Source organism: Narcine bancroftii, chromosome 9, assembly GCF_036971445.1.
Source record: "Narcine bancroftii isolate sNarBan1 chromosome 9, sNarBan1.hap1, whole genome shotgun sequence".
Lineage (NCBI taxonomy): Eukaryota > Metazoa > Chordata > Chondrichthyes > Torpediniformes > Narcinidae > Narcine > Narcine bancroftii.
In genome coordinates this window covers 86,745,693-86,766,116 of record NC_091477.1, presented here as the reverse complement: position 1 = coordinate 86,766,116, position 20,424 = coordinate 86,745,693, and the positions used below count along the sequence as shown (strand labels likewise).

General features: G+C 37.9%; 2 protein-coding genes and 1 long non-coding RNA gene across 8 annotated transcripts in view; 1 reads left to right on the top strand and 2 right to left on the bottom strand.

Annotated features, from left to right (window-relative positions):
* The window catches only part of LOC138742395 (uncharacterized), a 38,773-nt gene extending 34,796 nt beyond the window's left edge, over positions 1-3,977 (bottom strand). Inside the window, exon 1 of the long non-coding RNA XR_011344136.1 lies at positions 3,864-3,977. This is a non-coding gene — a long non-coding RNA (uncharacterized lncRNA). The remainder of the gene's footprint in view (positions 1-3,863) is intronic.
* The window catches only part of farsb (phenylalanyl-tRNA synthetase subunit beta), a 77,958-nt gene extending 68,057 nt beyond the window's left edge, over positions 1-9,901 (top strand). Inside the window, exon 17 of the mRNA XM_069896699.1 lies at positions 8,272-9,901. Coding sequence (XP_069752800.1) covers positions 8,272-8,423 — 152 coding nt within the window. The 3' untranslated portion in view covers positions 8,424-9,901. The remainder of the gene's footprint in view (positions 1-8,271) is intronic.
* Positions 9,902-13,255: 3,354 nt separating this feature from the next.
* sgpp2 (sphingosine-1-phosphate phosphatase 2) overlaps positions 13,256-20,424 on the bottom strand; it is a 40,280-nt gene continuing 33,111 nt past the window's right edge. For 5 of the 6 annotated variants that reach the window (XM_069896703.1, XM_069896705.1, XM_069896706.1 and 2 more), the window contains 2 exons: positions 20,123-20,212; positions 13,257-15,062 (listed from right to left, as the gene is read on the bottom strand). In XM_069896703.1, the coding sequence (XP_069752804.1) occupies positions 14,520-15,062; positions 20,123-20,212 (633 nt within the window). In that variant the 3' untranslated portion in view covers positions 13,257-14,519. Of the gene's footprint in view, positions 15,063-20,122; positions 20,213-20,424 lie in introns of all 6 variants that reach the window. The other variant, XM_069896701.1, reaches the window with a different exon arrangement.

Here is a 20,424-nt window from a genome sequence, read left to right as displayed (position 1 = left end):
GTAGAATATACTAAGCATTCATGCTATAAAAACACTGAGATTTTCCTTTGGAATATAAAATTTGCATTTATAATCTTGGTAATTAGTGGCATGGGGTGCTAGTAAATGATTACAAGTGATAACTTGATTATTTTAGATTATTTTGGTCAGAGGTTTTATGAATTGCTTGTGAAATAGTGCTATTTCATACAATTATTTATTTTGGTTAAAGCCAAGTTCCAGAGTATAAAGATATCTCAAGAATAGATTATGTAAATCATTCTAATCTTGTGATTGGTTTTCTTTACAGAATTTGTATTTGTGATTTGAGAAAGGTTTACTTCATGTATTTTAACTTGGTTTTATTGGTTATATCTTCAATAATGTAGCATCATACTGAATTCTATCAGGGAAATTTAAGCCTCCTTTGCAGACTTGGTTGAAGAGTTCACATTTGTTTTAAGGAGAATAGCAAAAGTTGAATGGTATGACAGAGAGAGTGAGTGTCACATGGTGTCTGGCTATAACTGTTCATAATACAAATAGCTAAATTCTGGGGATTCATAGGTACAGAGGTAAAATTTTTATTCAAAATTTATTTTAAAATATGCATGAGCTTTTATTGTTCATGTATGGGATTTGGATGTCATTTTCAAGACCAGCATTTAATATCTATCTCTCATTGAGTTTCTTCCTTGAACCAGTGCAGTCACAGTGTTGTTGCACAGAGAATTTTGATTTCTTTTATTTAATCCAGTGATTTAAGGAAGAATTACTATATATTCCCAGCTCGGGATCTTGTGTGACACAGAGGGGTGGTTAATGATTTTCCATTTACCATTTTGCCTTGTTCTTCTATCGGTACAGGTTACGGTTTATAAAGGTGCTGGCAAAGAAATATTGATGAGTTCCTGCAGTTGACTCTGAAGGTGGCAGCAAGGGTGTATCAAGTGATGAAGATATTAAATATTTTTTGAGAGGGCGACATGCCAACTAGTTAGGCTGCTTTGCTCTGATGGCTCTGTTTTTGAATTTTGCTAGAACAAACCATGTTCAGGGAAGTAGAGAACTTTTCCCCATGTTCATATGAACATGGGGAAAAGGCCTGGGAACTCAGGAGCTGAGATACATGATGGCAGAAAATGGAGCCTTGAACTAGTCTGGCTACTGAAGACTTTTTGTGGATTGCCCAGTTATAGTTATGCACTGCAAAATTCTCCAGAATGTTGATACTAGGGCACTTGAATGCCATGGTTATGAATAATTGGAGATGAAGTGGATGCCTGCTTACCAGTTCCAACCTGAATAATGTTGTGATCTTGTCTGTTGCAGTTCCTGAAGAACTGCCAGTGAGACTGAATGGAGCAATCATTGATGAACATCTCCAATTTTGGAAAAGCAAAACAATGCAGATAGATACAGGAATTGTAAACTAAAACCGGACAATGCTAGAAATAGCACGGTTTTCTCCTGGGGAGATCTTGCCTGACAAATTTTTGCAATTCTTTGAAGAAGTAAAGAGCAAGGCAGACAAAGGATAGTCAACAGATGTTGTTTACTTGGATTTTCAGAAGGGTTTTAACAAGGTACCACACAAGATGGGTCCCTGTGGAAGGTTTGAGAAAGTGGCAGTGCAGTCGGAGCTGCTGTAATGGCAGCACTACCGCTGGCGCAGACCTAGGAGAGGGGTAGCTAACACTCACACAGTCAGTGGGTTTCTGGAGACTGGCGGCCAAAGGACTCACACAGGCTGTGTGCTACTGGAGACTGGCTTGTGGGAACCAGATATCAGGACCAGTATTTGAGAGGGTGCAGAGGTCAAGGGAGCCCTTCTGAAGAGCTGGAGCTGCTGAACGCTTCCTGATTGAATTGGAGGTTCAAATCTAGGAGCTCAGGTTTGCCAATGAATCAGACAGGAAACCGTGTGGCTGCAAAGGCTGTGAGAGTGCTAGAGGCCAATCCACAGTCATTTGGTGTCTCTGAAGGGTCCCTCATTTGCTCCTCTTTCGATTATTGTTGGGGCGCCATGTTACGCTCATGGTGCCTCTGTGTATCTTCTTGGCAAGCAAAAGTTGACAGATTTTGTGTGCTTTTGCATGACAATCAAGTAATTTTGAATCATAAATGTACTAACATGGAAAGAAGATTGGCTAACAGGCAGAAGGCAAAGAATGAGATTGAAAGGAGCCTTTCTCATCTGACCAATGGTATTGCTTGTGGGGTTGGTGTTGAGGCCACTTCTTTCCACATTGTATGTTAATAATTTAGATGTCAGAAATTATGGCTTTGTGGCCAAGTTTGCAGGTGATACCAAGACACATGGAGGGGTGGATAGATTTGAGGAATTCGGAATTCTGCAGGGGGAGCTGAGACACGAAGGGAGAAAGGACAAAGAAGTGGCAATCATGCACTTTGGTAGAAGGAATAAAGGCATAAACTATTTTCTAAATGGGGAGCAAATTCAAAAATTTGAGGTTCAAATTGACCTGGAGTTGTAGTACAGAGAATTCCCTAAAGGTTAGCTTGTAGGTTGAGTCATAAGTAAGGAAGGTAAATGCTATATTGGCATTCATTTTGAGACGACCAGAATATGAAAGAAAAGATGTAATGCGGAAGCTTTAAGGTATTGGCCAGACCACCTTTGGAGTATTGTGATCAGTTTGGACCCCATGCCAAAGGAACAATGTGTTGGCATTGAACAGGATCCAGAGGAGATTTATGAGAATGAACCCAGGGATGAGAGGGTTAACATACAATGACTGATGACTCTGGGTGTGTACTTGCTAGAATTTAGAAGGATGAGGGGAGGGGGTTCTCATTGAAACCTACTGAATATTGAAGGCTGGATAGAGCGATTGTGGTGAAGATATTTCCAGTAGTGGGAAAGTCTCGGACCTGAGGGCACAGGCTCAACATAAAGGGCATGCATCCCTTAACGTAGGGATGTGGTGAAATTTCTTCAGTCAGAGGGTTGATTAAATTGAGGTTTAATTTGCACATTCTATTATGTGCAAATCATTCAGGCCCAATTTTTAAAAATTTTTTGTAAAAATCTGATATGGAGCAATTAACATAATATATTGAGAAATGCAAGGTCCAGAAATAAAATACATTTAAGCCATTTTACATTTCACTCCTGTGTACAACAGTACAGTAAAACCCCTGTTGTCTGGAATTCAAGCAAACATCAGCCTCAAGCAACTGGCAAAAAAATCGCAGAAAATAAATACGTAAAATTAATATAGAAGCTTAAAATTGGTGTGCCTTGCTGTTAGTTCGCTAATCAAGATGCATGTAATTTCAAGCAAATGGAATATTCACTTATCCGGTATTAAACAATCTCCATAGATGCTGGATAATGGGTGAAAGAAGTCTGTCACATTATTCTAATGTGAAATCTCACAAATGATTGTGTTCTCTTTAAACCATTTTGTTAATGAGATAATTAGAAGTTTTAAGTAGTTTATAATAATGCACTGTGTTCTTTTATGGTCAATGTATAGCATTATTGCAGGCTTTGTGACTGCTACTTAAACTAATACAGGATGTGGGTTTAGGACATTGTGTCTATTTTCTCGTAGAAAAGAAATCATTCCAGCAATTGGAAATTTACATCAACTCCCTATTAAAAGGATCATGGAACTTGTATCGGCCATCATTTATGTGTTGGCTGACTCATGAAAATGAATACATAATACTCACACACACACTGTACACACATATTTTTCAATGATAAACTAAATAAAGTGCTACTGATCTGAGATTTTTCACAGGAAATTATTGTAATAAAAGAATTGTAACATTTTAGGTGGTAAATTATGGTGAGTATTTTGAATATTAAAGGAAACCAGTTTTAAAATGTGGGTATTTTGAAATAGACTTACCGTGAATTAGAACGTGGGCCTTTTTCTTTTATGTTTTGCACAGAATTGAGGCAAATTCTCAGAAAGATTTCAGCAAATAAATTGATACATTCCGATCATGGCTGGTTCGGAGATAAGTCTGGATAAACAAAATAGTCTTTATTTATAAATGTGATGCAACTCTTGGCTGTAGAAAAGCAGGAAGAAGGGGGAACAGCATGTATTTATTAATGCCAATTAATGAATTAATTCACATTGTATAGAGATAATAGTAACATTTGTGCAGATTCAGCAGGTACAAAAATTGAGGAAATAGTTAAGTTCCACACAGGTTTTTAAGGATCTGGATTTTGTCGCTGGATCTATCATTCGGATCTTTTGTTGATGTGTTCTTTGATGTGCAGAGTGGTACTTAATTTAAAAGGATTAGGCATACCAACTGAGAGGCCTTACACCTGTGCAATTCAGACACCAAGGAAATTTCTTCCTGCCTTCACTGGGAAAGGCTTTTAATAAGTACTTGAGTCAAATGAAAAGTCAAAGTGCATTTAGGACATTCAGAACTCTTGTGAGATACCTCAGTCAAACTTTTCATTGTACCTTGCCTTCCACAGTAATGGGATGTTCCATTTTATCACTTGTATATGTAAAGTTGGACCCGTTTTCTGTTCAGTAATATTTTATTTCACTGCATTTCACCTGTTTAGTGTGGTTGCTACTTGCCACATGTGAAGTACTACCAGAAAATACTTATTGGTTACACAATGTTGTAAGGAGTCCATCTGATAACTGACTGTGAGGTAAACTATTGAGTGAATGCTGAGCGATCATGCACCTAAACAATGTAGCTGCCTTCTATTTGAGAAACCTGGAGAAATCATTTCAATGCAAATGAAAATCGCATGGATTCTGGAGTAGCCAGGTGATCATTTATGTCAGTTCATTGCCCAAATGTCAATGAAAATAACTGCCTCAGTGGGTGTTTCACCTGAAAGTAAAATGAGAATCTGGGTGATTTGGGATTGAAAAAAAGTTCTCAAAGTTGTGTTGAAACATAGACCTATCTGTATGTTGGTTCTTCCTCAAGTCCCAGTGCAAGTAAGTTGTTAAATCAGCTATCATTTTTCTCAGGCTGGATAGGTCTGATACAGCAGAGTTATCAAACAATCTTTCTCATTGATTACAAAAGAATATTAAATGTGTCTAAATATAGTTAAAGGTGGCTGCTGTTATTCTAATTCAACCTCGTTCTATTAAAATGGGTAATACAGTATTACAATCTTCACCATGAATAGTGATTTTCTTTGTTACAAGGTATCATTAGCCCTTGAAAGTGGTCCCAGGAATTAATGGCCAATTGGTCTTTAAAGTGTCTAGTGTGAAAGGAAAATTGTCTCAACACTGGCGTCAGATGACGTCATCTCACACCGAGGATTGATGGCTTCGACCCCAGTACCATCCCCGGCGTCTGCGATGCCAGCATTGCAATCAGGCAAATGTAGAATGAGCAATTGCATTGTGGGATTGAAATGACACAAGTTTTTGCTTGAGTGCAGGAACGTGACAGAAGAAAAGATTAAAATGAAGGTATAAACTTTGCTGTGGGAAAGTTGCAGCAGGGAGAGAGAGGAAATAAATGGCGATGGTGGACAATTTTTAAACAGCTGGGAAAGTTGTCAGAGCATTATTTACAAAGACTGTGAGGGAAAAAGCGATGGCGGGCCTGACTTCCCAGGATGTCTTGCGGCAGAGAAACCCCTCCATGAGTGCTCCGTGCATGTAGCTATGCACACAGCCTTTTCTCTGCCGCACGGAATTCTGGGAGGGCTGGTCCGCCATCTCTTTTTCCCACGGTATTTATAAATTGAGTGCTATAGCGCTACCAACTTTCTCACACTTTAAAAATAGTCCGCTATTGCTATTTATTGCTAGCACTTTCCCACGGTTTAAATAGGTTGGCACAACAACAGGGGCTAAAGGGGTCATACTGTGCTGTACATAAACCTTAATTATGTTATAATTAGGCATGATTAATTTTGTTCAAATATAAATACATTGATCAGGATTTAGGGCAGGTCCACCATCGCACGATGCATCATGACGTCACCGGTAGAAGGTAGAACATCCTAACCCCGGGAATGACTCCTTGCAAGTGTTAAAGCGTTCAGTTTCCCAGTTAGAAGTGGTCATTTGCGAAAAGCCAAAGCCCCCATTCCTATCCCCTGACACTGAACCACCCATTTAGTGGGATGCAAGAGTGTCATTTTGATTTCCCAGCATTGGGAAAAGCAAGTTCTTTTTAAATGAATCTATTTCCTGAATTCTGCCAAAAAGATATTAATCCAATATAAAATGATTTACCATTTGAATCGAACATTCACCATGTTATTTGCATTAAACTGTGGATTATTAGCCACCCAAAAGCAAGGAACTCTAATGTATATCCAAACAGTTATGGGCGTTTTTGATTTCCAGAGATCTTCAAATACGAAAATAGATAATTCTTGCATTTTGATCTCATCCTGACTTCTCCGAGGCTTATTTCATACTGGATTAAATAAATTTGAACCTGTTTAAAGATCAATTTAAATATGCAAATTGGATATGTTTAAAAAATAGTAAATTCTGCTGATCTCAACATTTTCTCGTGTGAATTGATAAACAACTTCCCACCATTTCCCTAAAAGAAACCAGACATAGAGAAAATTGGATCTTCCCTCTTGCCCACCAGCGTGGGCAAGAATAAATCAACATGACAAAACTTAAAATAAGTAAATACAGCATTCGGGTCAAAATTGGTCAAAGTAAATGTGAGGCTAATTGCACTTGCAGCTAAAAAGATGAGGTGTGCCATTTGACTGCAAAAATAACAGCTCATTGAAAATTTATTATTGCTAATAATTTTCTGCCACTGAAAATCCATTATTATTGGTGTGCCTAGACCTTTAGATTTCAATTATCGGAGGTCCTTAAAAAAAATCAAAATGCAATCATTATTCTATGTCTGGCTTGATATGAAAGTAACTACTATTAACGTAAATGTCCTAATTCAGAGTTTCAGTCTGAATTTTTAAGGGTGATACACAGTTGCTTGACAGTTTACAAATAACCTAGATGTACTGTAACAGATACCATGCTATAAACACCATGCACTTTGTACTACTGACATTCAATAGATATGGGCAAATGTAATAAAGAGCAAGTGATCTGGCCAAGCAATTCTTGGGCTTTTGTTTTAGAATCTAAATTTTGCAATCTAAATTTGACCATGCCCTGCTCTGCGCTCGAGATTGATATTGAGCCCTTTCTTTGAAGGATGAAACTACTTAGTTCTTATTGCATTTTGTCATTCAGCCATTCTTTACAAATATGTAAAACTTGTACATTGATTTTTTTGAGTAAATAAGAGATGAACAATTTTCAGTTAAATCTGAATATACAAAGAATAATTTATTAATCATTCTAAATTGCTGTGTAATATTTTACTAAATTAGTTAATATATTTTGCAAAGGGTTTCAGATCTTGCAAAGAAAGGATTTGGGAGATGATTCAAAAATCAAATTAAATCCATAATTTGTGCTTATTAGTGTTTCTTTGGCTTGGCTTCGCGGACGAAGATTTATGGAGGGGGTAAAAAGTCCACGTCAGCTGTTTGCAGAGCCAGTATTTGCTGCTGCAGAAGATGAATCTTGAATGATTTTTAAAACTTCTTCAGACTTGAAGATATATCAAAAGTCAGATACACCTGATAGCTGTGATTTGAACAGACTAAAAACTAGGCTTTGATTCTTTTTAACTAATTTACAGTTTTGATGTAAATATCAAAATGTGAAAACATTGGTTTGCAAAATACAAAACAATTATTTCTGTAGATCTAGGGTTATGGAAAACAGGAGGGGGAATGTACAGAAAGAGAAAATAACTGGCATGTGAGGATTACATTTGAGAAAAAAATGACCCATGACTTTAAAAAAAAAGTCGACTGCTTAATGATCAGTTACAAAAAGATGTTTGTTGATACAAGAGAGACAAAATGGAAGTAAGCAATACTCTTTAGTATTTTTTTACCAGAAAATTATGGTTGATTTTTTAAAAAATATGTTAAGTCACTTTAATTATTAATGTAAATGTTCCTTGGTTCTTTGGTGAAGAGCATTTTGCGTCTTTGATAGTTAATTGTGCTAAAGACTAGTTATTCATTTGAATTCTGAAAAAAAAAAACAGGGTTTTGGCCACCATCATCAAAGCGTAGCTTACTTCTGACCTGCGGAAGACAATTATGAATTTTCATTTAAAGCTGTTCAAGATTTAATTAAAGCTGTTATCAGTTAGCAGCTGCGGGGCAGTGTGAGAGGAGTGAATTGCATCTGCTGGTTATCGAAGGTGGAGATAAACTGATGGTTTTTGTTCTGTTTCTTCTTTTCATAGATTCCACTTTCTTCCCGGGTCGTTGTGCAGAGATCTTTGCTAAAGGTCAGAGCATAGGCAAGCTGGGAGTTCTGCACCCTGATGTTATCACCAAATTTGAACTGACCATGCCCTGCTCTGCGCTCGAGATTGATATTGAGCCCTTTCTTTGAAGGATGAAACTACTTAGTTCTTATCACATTTTGTCATTCAGCCATTCTTTACAAAAAGCAGCTAGTGACGCTGTTCAAGGGTTAAGATTAATATTTAATAAGGCAAAGGATCCTATGTCTGCTTTGTTGTTAAATATGTTTTCCACGCTGTAATTTTATCTGTTTGCTTGGAACATTATAGCATATTCTTTTGCATAAGTTACTAAATGTATGAAACAACAATCCAATGCAATGTAAGTGTAACATGAGAATCAATAAATTAATTAAGTGAAATATTTGATGCACAGATGTTTGATGCTCAGATCCGTTATATTCTAATTCAGAGACAGCATATGGATTTTTCTCCAGCAGCAAATACTATTGTGGAAGAAAAGCAATGATAACTGATAGAATCATTTTCTTAAGTAGCATAAAGTCATACTGAGGATTCCCCTTGATTACTGCAGAGGATACAGAAAGTGTCAGCTGCCTTTATATATTTTGTGCTCCAAATGGAAGAACAGCCCAATTAATGTTTGAGTAATATTTGCCTACAAGAATATAACTGGATAACTCAGTTGAAAATGGGTGTGGATGCCACATTACTTTAAAGAGGGAGCTTTAATTAGTGTTGATTTGCCTTTATATAGAAGGAATGTGAAACCAAAGCTTTTCTCCAGTTGTCAAGCAAAGATGAGAACTATGCTACATTATTTTTCAGATGATTCTTCATGGATAGGGAAATTTGTTTTGGATGGTTGAACAACATTCAGCTGAAGACTGAGGTGTTATGTAATTCTGTTATAAAATCTTGAACCTTTTGACTGATTTTTAGCCTTTCACAGCTAGTGTTTAGGTGTTTGAAGAGTCTTGCACATTTTTCTCAGTCTTCTCCTTTTAGCCCCTCTCACTTCAGCTTCCTTCATTACATTTGAAGTTTATGTTCTGTCAATCTGTTGTAGGAAGCAGCTGTATTTTTTTTTGGTCTCTTGAATGGCCAAATGTGTCCTGGTTTAGAACTAATGAGGAATGAGACCCACTGTCGTGCCTTTGGGCATCTATAAACTTTGAAATCATTGTAGTTTATTTTTTGGTGCTCAGAAATTTTGACTATTGAATATTTTCTCTCTTGATTTGGAGTGTAATTTATGCAGGTAGTAAATTTAAAGCATAAGAGTTTTGATTAAATTGTTACACACCAACAAACAAAAAGTCTGGGACTGTTGTGTTAAGTAAACTGTCGTCCTTAACCAACCTTCTAAACGACATTGAAGAAAAATTGCAAATGGAATCTTTTACGATTAACTTCACCTATACTAGCATTCCAGATGAAATAGCAAGGTTAATCGGGTATATAATTGTAGAAGTTCCCAGTTTTAATCCAACTTTGCAATAGCAGGCTGATTTTATTGGGTTTGTGTGACTCTGTGGTTGGTTTCCTGTTACTTTGACTTTATTAAAAAAAAATGGCTTGACTTCATTCTCCATTCTTCATCCAAGGCCCCTGCTGGAAGTACATATGTTTAAAATTTAGAAAACCATTTCATAAGTGAGAATGTTTTACTGTTGTGGCCGGTATGTCTAGTACTCCGGAAGATCTTCATTTCACAAATTGATACTTGATATGTTAAAAGGCTACAGTGAGTGTCAAAGGGAAATGAATCTTGCTGATGTGCTTCTTCCTACCAGTCAACTGCATAAGACTTAGGAGCAGAAATAGGCTATTCAGCCCATTGTGTCTGACCCTTAAAATAAGTCTTATGTGAAATGTACAGTAATCACCAAAAGCGACTTATTTGACTGCAGATACGTGTTTAATGCCAAGTTTATCTGTAACTCCGGTGCTCCCATCCAGTTTATTATCAGATCAGCCAAAAGCTTATTTAAAAACAACTTGTTTTCATGTCACTTTGAAACACCATTTCTGAAAATGTGGAAAACTGTTGCCCTCTTTCATGAGTGGAAAAACAAAAAAATGTTGGTGCTGGTGTGGGCCCAGGAGGATGGAGACACAGCATCCTAACACCATTGGCTCTTATTACAGGCCATTTAAACTAAATTCCTGCAACCACAGGTCTGTGCTTGGCAGTGGCCACAAGGAGTTGCATATTCCAGGGAGTAGCAGATCATGACAGGGCACCTGAAACAGGGAGAACATTCCTCCACCCCCCCCCCTGCCCCCCCAGTTGAAAAGGAAAAGCAGAGGAGACACCACTACAGGTTGGCCACCATGGGGGCAGACCAGCAAGGCTGCAGGTGACTAGTAGTCAGGGGACCACCACAGGCTGCTGGAGACTGGCTCATGGGAACCAGGTATCAAAGCTGGGATTGCAGGGTGCTAAGGGCACGAAGGGGTACCAAAGGGCGTTGGGTGCTGAAGCCTTCCAGATAGTGTTGGAGATTTGGATCTGGAGCTTGGGTTGTTAATGGATCGAACAGGAGTCTTTGCAGCTGCAGAGGCTACAGGAGAACTGGAGGTGAATCCACGAACACTCAGAGACCCTGAAAAGACTCACTTGCTTTTCTTTGTCATGCTATCGGGGCACTGGGCGACACTAATGGTGACTCTTAGTCTGCCTTATGGCAGTCAGAAGGCAATTTTGTTTAATGTTACATGTTCTGTACTATTAGGTGACAAGGAATCTCGTATCTTGAAGAGTCACATTTAGTTGAATGTAGGTAGGTAGCTGTGGAGTAAGAATCTCTGGTCTCAGCATTCTACCGCAATGCGTCCCTAAAGGCATGGAAAATTTCCTTTCAGATGTTTATCTTGCTTCCTTTTGAATGCTATTATTCAATTTCTATACTTCTCCCAGTAGTACACTTCAGATCCTAACTGGCTTTAACAAACAAAAATTCCTGTGCCACTTTTTCCCAATCATCTTCATTCTATGTTCCCTGGTTTTTGACCCTTCTTCCAATGGAATCTGTTTCTGTGTGTATAACTTCATGATTTTAAATACCTTTGCTACGTACCCTCACAACATCCTCTACTCCAGAGCCCAGCTTTTCTAATTTATCTCTCTCATTTCTGGATTAACTTCAGCAAAATTCTCCTATAATATTTCAAAAGCATTTTCATCTTTGAAAGTGTGGCACCCCAGAATGGGACACAAAATTTCAAGTGTCTGAACCAATATTTTCCCTCCTGACTTCTGTCGTTTATAAAGGCCAAGATCATTTTTTTTCAATCTGCTCCACATGTAACTAACCAAGAAACAATTTTTGCATTACTGTTTTATTTTACTGATAGAACTAATTCACTGATGGTTACCAATTTTAATCTAATTCTTGTCTGTCTAAGCTTCCCACTTATGGCTGATGTGTACTGACATCTAAGATTGTATCTTCAGAGAATGATCATTTTACACAACCTTAAAAATGTTATCCCATTAGTTATGTCCTCATCCTTTTGTAAATTCTTGTGCATTTCTGTAAATTCGACACATCATTGCTAAGATGTCCAAGAGCGTAACCAGTATTCCATATGTTCTTTATTTTACTTCTTCCTAGGTTTTTGACAGGTTAGTATTTATTGCCCTATTTCATTTTTACTAGGAAAGTACTGTTAAATATTAACCAACATTTCCTTGGCTTTTTTTAATTTACTTTTTGATGACTCGTATGCATGAACTTCCTGATTCACTTGCAATCACCATTTTTCATAGCTTCTAGCAATCCGTATCAGAGACACATATGAATGATCCGGTATGAGTCAATAAAAGACAGCAGAGCTGTGTAATCACCCCTTCCTCTCCTATCCTTTTTAGGTGAAATTGAGATGGCATAACTGCAGCACCTGACTTCTGCTGAGGTAGGAGATTCAATTACAAAAGACTTCTAAGGGAAAAGGGTCTCCCATATTCTCCCCTCCTGTGCTAACAGCTGCACACTAATCATTTGATCCCCATATACTTCTTCAACACTATACTTCACCAAACTGCAATGAAACACAAAGTGGCTAAAAGTTGGGGGAAAAGCCAATCACAACAGTTAAAAGGCCTTTCACACTCACCAGCAGCTAATACTGCCTTGGATTTACTTGCATATCATTGATATGTTCTGTTTAGCTTCTGTGTACAAAATTAATTACCAATTAGAAGTCCATCCACCTGGTGATCCACAGCCTATTTTGCTCATTTATGAAAATTGGAAGGGAATTTTAAAGATTCGCACAGCACTGAAACAGGTTCTTTGGCCTAATTCTATGCTTGCTTCCATATCTACTCTACTCCCATTTGCCTACATTTGGTCTGTATTCCTCGACATCTTTCCTATTCATGTACCAGTCCAATATCCTAAATGTTATAAAAGCATCTGTGTCTATCACCTTTTTCAACTTGCTCCATCTAACTACCACTGATGTGGAAAAACCTGTCCTCAGATCCCCTTTAAATCTTTCCCCTCTCACTTTCAACCCATGCCCTCGAGTTTTGCCCTCCCCTACCCAGAGAAAAATACTGTGACTATCATTTGTTAAACCTCAATTATGGTCACTACACAGTTTCCTTCGTCCCAAGGAAAACATTCCCAGCTTATCCAATTGCTCCTTTTAACTCGAGCCCTTCAGTCAACACACTTGCAAATCTTTTCTGTACCACCTCAAGCTTAATCACTTCCCTACAAAAAAAATCCCAACAAATCATGGCACCCAGATCGGCAGATTGCTGACTTTCATCAAGACACTATTTCTCTATTAAATTGTTTTAGAATGGTTCATAACTTTCATTTGTTAAAAATTGACCATGTAATGAGAAGGACTTGCAAAAAACAATGTCATTGTAATTAAGTTGTGAAAAGATCTAATCAGGCTTAGTCTTACAGTGAATTGCTTGAATATTCAGTGCAGCTTTAATTATAAACAAGAAATGCATTTTTTTTAAAAGTGCATATGTCTCATCTTTGAACATTTTACATTGTTGGAAGGTAAAAATGTCATTATTCAAATACAATTCAAAGTCTGCAACAATTCAGTTTAAAAAGTCACTTTATCCATGAAATTCACCAAGGAGGTAATCGACTGAAGAACTGCTTTGGATTATTCAAAGCCATTGCTAATAATGATCATTGTGCAATGTTTCCATTTCAAATGGGCATGTCTATTTGAGAGATTTGGTTTGTATTTTCCGAGAACAAAATACATAACTTTAGTTCACATAGTTACACCTGATTATTCATAAATGATGGCTGTCACTGTCTTTCCATGTCATATCTCAATGTCCTTTTGCTCTGAAGAAGTGTTGGCTATTATGTTAATTGTACTATACAAATGCAAGCATTTTTTCTGTGATTTAATTTTCAGTACAAAACAATATCCAAATATAAAATTAATAATCTGTGGAATGCATGGGTTAGAGTTAACCCTTTTTCATTATTGAAAATGGTTTTCGTGATTCCTAAAACTTGGCATTTTGAAAGAGCTTGGTTTGTAGAACTGTAATATAAGATAAACAGCTGTGTGACTATATTGTTTCTGATGGAAACACAAACTTGTCATATTTGGAACAATAAATTGATTAAATGGGCTGACATGGAAGATGATTTTAAAAAAAAAACCTATGGATATGGTTGTTCAAAAAGATTTGCACTTTACAAAACAAACACTTGCATTTTTACAACCAATGGTGCATTTGAAATGGAGCTACTGTTGTTAATGGCATTGCATTTTTTTTTCCTCATTTATTCAATCACACAGGGGAAAGAGAGAAGGGAATGGCATTGCATTTCAATGACAAATTAACAAAGTATTTTCAAAGTTCTTTATCTCCCAATGCAAAATTATGTGGCTGTGGGATGAATTAAAGTAACAGTATCATTCCAGCAAAGAGTGATATGATGAGAGTCATTGCCTCCCATCTTAAACATCTCTGTTGAATGAGTTGGTGGAATGCAGGTCTCTTGTGCACAATGATCGGTTCCTCATAAAACTTGCACATGTCCTGGACCAAGCTCTTTTGAAGATTAATAATTCAATTGAATTGAAGAAAGTATTTTGTATCCTCCAACAATGTTTAAAAAAATTAAACCCTGATAGCATTTGCAAGAAATTTCTTTACAGTACATCTTCATCAACACATGAAATGCATCTCAGACTATTTGCAGAACACTCAATCATTACTATAATTTGAGTAATTGATACAGCAAAGGTACAATCACTATTGCAACGAAGCCAATAGATGAATATGTTGCAAATTTATAGGGCACTTCAATCTCCAGTCTCTTCCTGGCTTCCATGTCATGTTCTGAAACATTAAACCAAGCACACAGTATTTTGAGGGAAAGAATTTTGACAATGAAGCGAGTGGCAACAAGAGTAATAATTCCAATGAGAAATCGTGCAATGGCTATTAATGCAACGTTTGGAGTTATAGAAGGTATTTCAAATGGGAGAGATCCAGTGGGCTCGTATGTTTGACCGTACTGGTAGTTCACCCAAAAGCCAACTGTGCCCCCTGATGCCACAGCCAGGATTGTAGTGGTGTCTCCCCTGGTTGGGCTGTAATGATCCAATGCTGGATAGGTATAACTCATGAGGCAAGGAACAACCACAGCAAGGACTGGAGTCAGGGGACTAGTTAACTGGAAATAATCGAGAATGTTCCAGAAAGGGTATGTGAGGCCCATAAGTATTGCAGTAAGAAGTATTCCACAGATCACATCCTGAAAATACAAAGAAATTAAAAATTTGACAAGACAACATTTCATTAAGTTATTACAGTGGTATATATTTGAAAATATCCATTGATAATTTTTCAGTTTATTCCTCAAAGTGTATTTCCCACTAGTTAAAGGAGAGTCTTTATGATGTGATGATATGATTTCCATCAACCTTGTGTATAAGTTAGCTATTTTCTTCACAGTTTTGGTTTCAACAGCAGTGAGACAACACTAGAGCCTTTAAAAGAACCAGTAAAGGTAGGTGCTTAGTGTGAGATTGGCTAATTAACTAGTCAATAAAACGAAGGGGAGCCTGACAAGGGGGTGGGGACGGGTGGATTCAGCAAGAAGGCACAGGTGAGGTCAGGTAAGGACTTTAATGAATTTCACAGAGAGAGCAGTTGGAATGGCAGCCAGGGGAGTGGTTATACTCTTCGAGAATGTGGATTATCAGGGAAACTACCAGTGACTTCCATCTGTGAGAAGTGCATCCAGCTGAAGCTCCTTAAAGACCATATTAGGAAACTGGAGCTGGAAAAACTCCAGATCATTCATGGGGGGTAATAGACAGGAGTTACAGGGAGGCAGTCACAGCCAGGAGGCAGATGACTGGGTGACAGTCAGTGCAGGGTACCCCGGTGTCCATTTCCCTCAATAACATGTATACTGTTTTGGATGCTTTTTTTGGGGTGGGGGTGGGGTGGGAATGGGAACAAGCTACTAGGGACAAGCCATTGTGATTAGGTTTCTGGCATAGAGTCAGGCTCTGTGGCTAAAAAGGGAGATGAGTTGCGGTGAAAGGGGATTTAATGATTAAGGGAACAGACGAGGTTCTGTGGATGAGATCAAAACTCCTGGATGGTATTTTGCCTCCAAGGTGCGACAGTCCAGAATGTCTCTAATAAGTGTTCACAGCATTCTCAAGAGATAGACAGCCAGGTGTCATGTTTTATGTAGGGTCAAATGATGTGGGTAGGTCAGGAAACGAGGTTCTGCAAAGTGAATTCTGGGAGTTGGGTGCTAAGTTAAACGATCACTAGGGTTATGATCTCAGGAATGCTTTCTGTGCCTCATGCTAGTGAAATTGGAGGATAATACAGTTCAACACATAACAAAAGAGATGGTACAGCAGGGAGAGCTTCAGATTTCTGAATCCAGGGAAAGTGAGACCTCTGCCAGTGGGATGGTTTGCATTTTTGACTGGAGGAAGACTAATACCCTTGCAGGAAGGTTTGCTTATGTTCCTCCAGAGAGTTGAAACCAGATTTGCAGAGGGATTGGAACAAGGGAGCTAGAACAGAGTAGAGTGGCTGTGGAAAAAGATGTTAAGCTAGCAGACAAGAAAGGATTAAAAGGTTGTGTGGGAATATTATTCTGAGTTATCTGTTTCAAAGCAAGGAGTAACGCAAGAAAGGCAGACAAGCTTAGCGTGTGGATGTGAATGTGGATTTATGACATTGGGACCATTTGTGAGACTTGGTTGCAGGAGTGGCAGCTCAATGTTTTTGGGTCCATTGTTTCTGAAATGATAGTGGGAAGTGGCATTGCTAGTCAGGGAAAAAGTCATTCCAGTGCTCAGACTAAAGTGCTCATCTACTGAGTTTGTATGGCTGGAGCTGAGGGATGGGAATTGATGACCACAACGTGAAAATGGTGAAATCTTTATCCTTGTGCATGTTAGTTTGGCACTTTAACTCTGCTAATGCCAGAGACTAGATTAATATAAGCTTCAATAGGATTCAAATAGAATTTCAGATCTGTCAAAATCCTCTCCATAATTTCAACAAAAAATACTTTTATACTCGCACTAAAAGCTAAGATTCCCTTTGCCTCCATGTCACCTTCGTGATTATCTGCCATTATTTTAATGATGTTGTTCTTCCACCCTTCCTAACAAAATAACTTATGCTTACATTCTGCTACTTTATTCCCACGTCTGACCACTATATCCCTACGTATCCTCGTGACATTTTTTTCTACTGAGTTTTATATCAGTAAATGATCCCTCGTCAAAGTTACTGATACATAAAGTAAGTTGCTAAGAATAAACACTGACAACAATGTGAACAAAGAAGCTGGAGAGACTCAAAGGGTTAGGCAATATCCTTGAATAAAAAGGGTCAATCAATCTTTTGGGTTGGCACCCTTTACCTAGACTGTTAAAAGGTCCCAGCCCAAAATGGTGAAAAGTCTTGGGAAAGGGTTCTGATCCAAACAAGCCTCATTTTGCCTCTCCTCTGGTTAACATCTACACTGTCTGTGAAAACATTTTATCTATCCTTTCAAAACCATTTAGAACCTTTCAAGTCTTCAGCTTTTTTTTTTACAATAAAACAAAATAATCAGGTATTTTTAATGCTTGGCCCTCCATTTTTGTTAAGTCTTTAAATCCTACCTTTGAGTAATGGGGGAGGGGGGGGCGGAGAGAAGAAAAACTCCTATTAGCTATATAAAGGAGAGAGTGAATTGGAGGGTGTGGCACAGACAACGTGTGTTTTACTTTTAACTTTTATTCTCATTTTCATTGTTTATCCCTTACCTTTTATTGTTTAATTTATATTTGGGGTCCAGTAGCATGTGGTTTTTATGTAATTGTTTATCTATACAAGTTATGGGAGAGGGGAGGGAATAAGGGAAGAGAGGGGGGAAATGCTGGACTCTGAATTATATTGTACGGAAGGAAAATGTACCATATTGTTTGGATTTTCATGAGTCTTGAAAATAAAATATTTTTTTTTAAAGTCTTTAAATCCTCTCTGAAACTTCACCATTGACTTTTTACATTTGGTAGCATGCCAACCAGAAATGTGTGCAGGACTAGACATCAATGTAGCCAATTTTTGGCTTAGCTCTACTTCCCTATTTTCCAATTCTGCCCCTCTAGAGATAAAGCATAGTGCTTAGTGTACCTTATCCTTGCTAACCTGTGACACAACTGAAAGTAATTTGGTGCATTAAGGTTTCTTTCTTTCACCAACAAGCAAGCCATTTCTCCATTTTTCCTCCCAAATGCAGAGTATCACAATTAGGTGCTTTTATACATTTATTGATGTTTACCAGCAATTTTTAAAAAATTCCTTTTGGCGTGGTTCCAGAGAACTGGAGAATCGTGAATGTTTCTCCACTGTTTAAGAAGGGAAGGAGGCAGCAGAAAAGAAACTATAGACCTATTAGTGGTTGGGTAGATATTGGAATCAATTGTTGAAGATGAAGTTACGGAGTACCTAGTGGAACACCACAAGATCAGTCCAAGTCAGCGTGATTTCCTTAGAGGAAAATTACACTTGACAAACCTACTACAATTTTTTGAGGCGATAACAAACAGGGTAGATGGGAGAAGCAGTGGATGTTGTGTATTTGCACTTTAAAAAGGCCTTCATCATAATCAATATGAGGCTACTTAACAAGGTGAGAGCTCGTTGAATTACAGGAAGGATACTAGCATGGGTAGAGCATTGGTTAATGGGCAGGATACAGAGAGTGGGAATAAGGGAATCCTATTTGAGTTGGTTGCCAGTTACTAGTGTTCTGCAAAGGTCAGTGTTGGGGGCGCTTCTTTTTATGTTGTATATAAATGATTTGGATAATGGAATAGATAGCTTTGTGGCTAAATTTGTGGATGACGCAAAGGCTGCAGAGAGACTTGGATAGATTAGGAGAATGGGCAGAGATGGCAAATGAAATACAATCTTGGGAAGTGTACAGTCATATACTATTATTTAGATGAGAAGAAAATTCAAAATCTGGAGGTGCAAAGGGACTTGGGATTCTTCATGCAGGATACCCTAAAGGATAATCTCTAGGTTGACTTGGCAGTGAAGAAAGCGAATGCAATGTTAGCATTCATTTTTTGAGGAATACCATACAAGAGCAGGGATGTAATGTAGAGACTCTATAGGGTGCTGGTGAGACCTCACTTGGAGTACTGTGTACAGTTTTGGGCACCTTATTTGAGAAAGCATGTGCTAACATTGGAGAGGGTTCAGAGAAGATTTTCTAGAATGACAACAGGAATGAAAGGGTTAGCACGTGAGGAAAATTTGTCAGCTCTTGAGTACTCGTTGGAGTACAGAAGGATGAGGGGGTACCTCAGAGACATTTTGAATGCTGAGAGGCCTGGACATAGATGTGACAAAGTTGTTTCCCATGGTAAGGGAATCTAGGACAAGAGCCATCGATTTCAGGATAAGAGGTTGTCAATTTAAAACAGAAATGGAGAGATGTTTATTTAGTTAGAGGGTCGAGAGTCTGTGGAACTTGTTGCCACAGGCAGCAGAGGAAGCGAGGTCATTGAGTGTATTTATGACAGAAATAGACAGGTATTTGATTAGTCATGGCATCAAGGGTAATGGGGAGAAGGCTGGGGAGTAGGGCTGAGTGATAAAGATGATCTCACCATTAAATGGCAGAGAAGACCCGACGGGCTGATTGCCTGACTTCTACTCTTGCATCTTGTGATCATGTCAGCATTAATGTAAATTGCGAATGTTAATAGTTCTAGCACTGATCCTGTGGTACACTATGACCTCTCTTCTTCCATAATTACCCTTCTCTCTTCTGCTATCACATTCAATGGCTTCCACAAATCTGTAGCTACTTCTATATTCCTAACCTATAGGTCATGCTGTCTAGGGAAATTTTATTGTGTTTTGGCATCAAAATTAAACTCAAACTGTTCTTGTTTTACATCTGCAGATGTGTATGTCTTGACTGGGTTAATAGGTAAGCAAATACAAGTGAAGCCATTAGTTAAAATGATCCTCCATTTCTTCCATTTGATGGAGTCAAATGATGAGAATAATTAAATCAGCACTGATTGTGAGTCAAACCTTCGAACTAGTCTCTGGCTTAGAGCGATATCAGAACTATTGTGTAACAGAATTTATTTTCTTGGGCACAATGGCAAGTCAGCACATGTCAAACTAAATGATACATTAATATAGAAGTTGCTCAGATCTGAAATTATAATCTCTGAGTTTGTTAAAACACATTTGACTGCTTAGCAACAAATTTTTAACTTTTAGTCTTCTATTGACAGGTAATTTATCAATAAGCAAATGTACCAGCACTGTATGCATTCCTGTGTAGAGCCTGCTCAGTGATACCAGAGTCGACAACACCGTGGAAGCCATTAGTCCTAACACAAATGAATACTGCAAATCAAATAAACATCAGTCAAATCATTAATTATATAGATTATTCAGAACCATTAACATTCAAAGAATGATTAATATTTAGATGTGTTCTGAGCTTTCTGGCAGCAGAATTTTAAAAAGATATCCATTTGTGTTATAACTGATACATTTTTTTAAAAAGTAAACAATAAAACAGTCAGGGATTAAACAAATTAGTTAAACATACATAC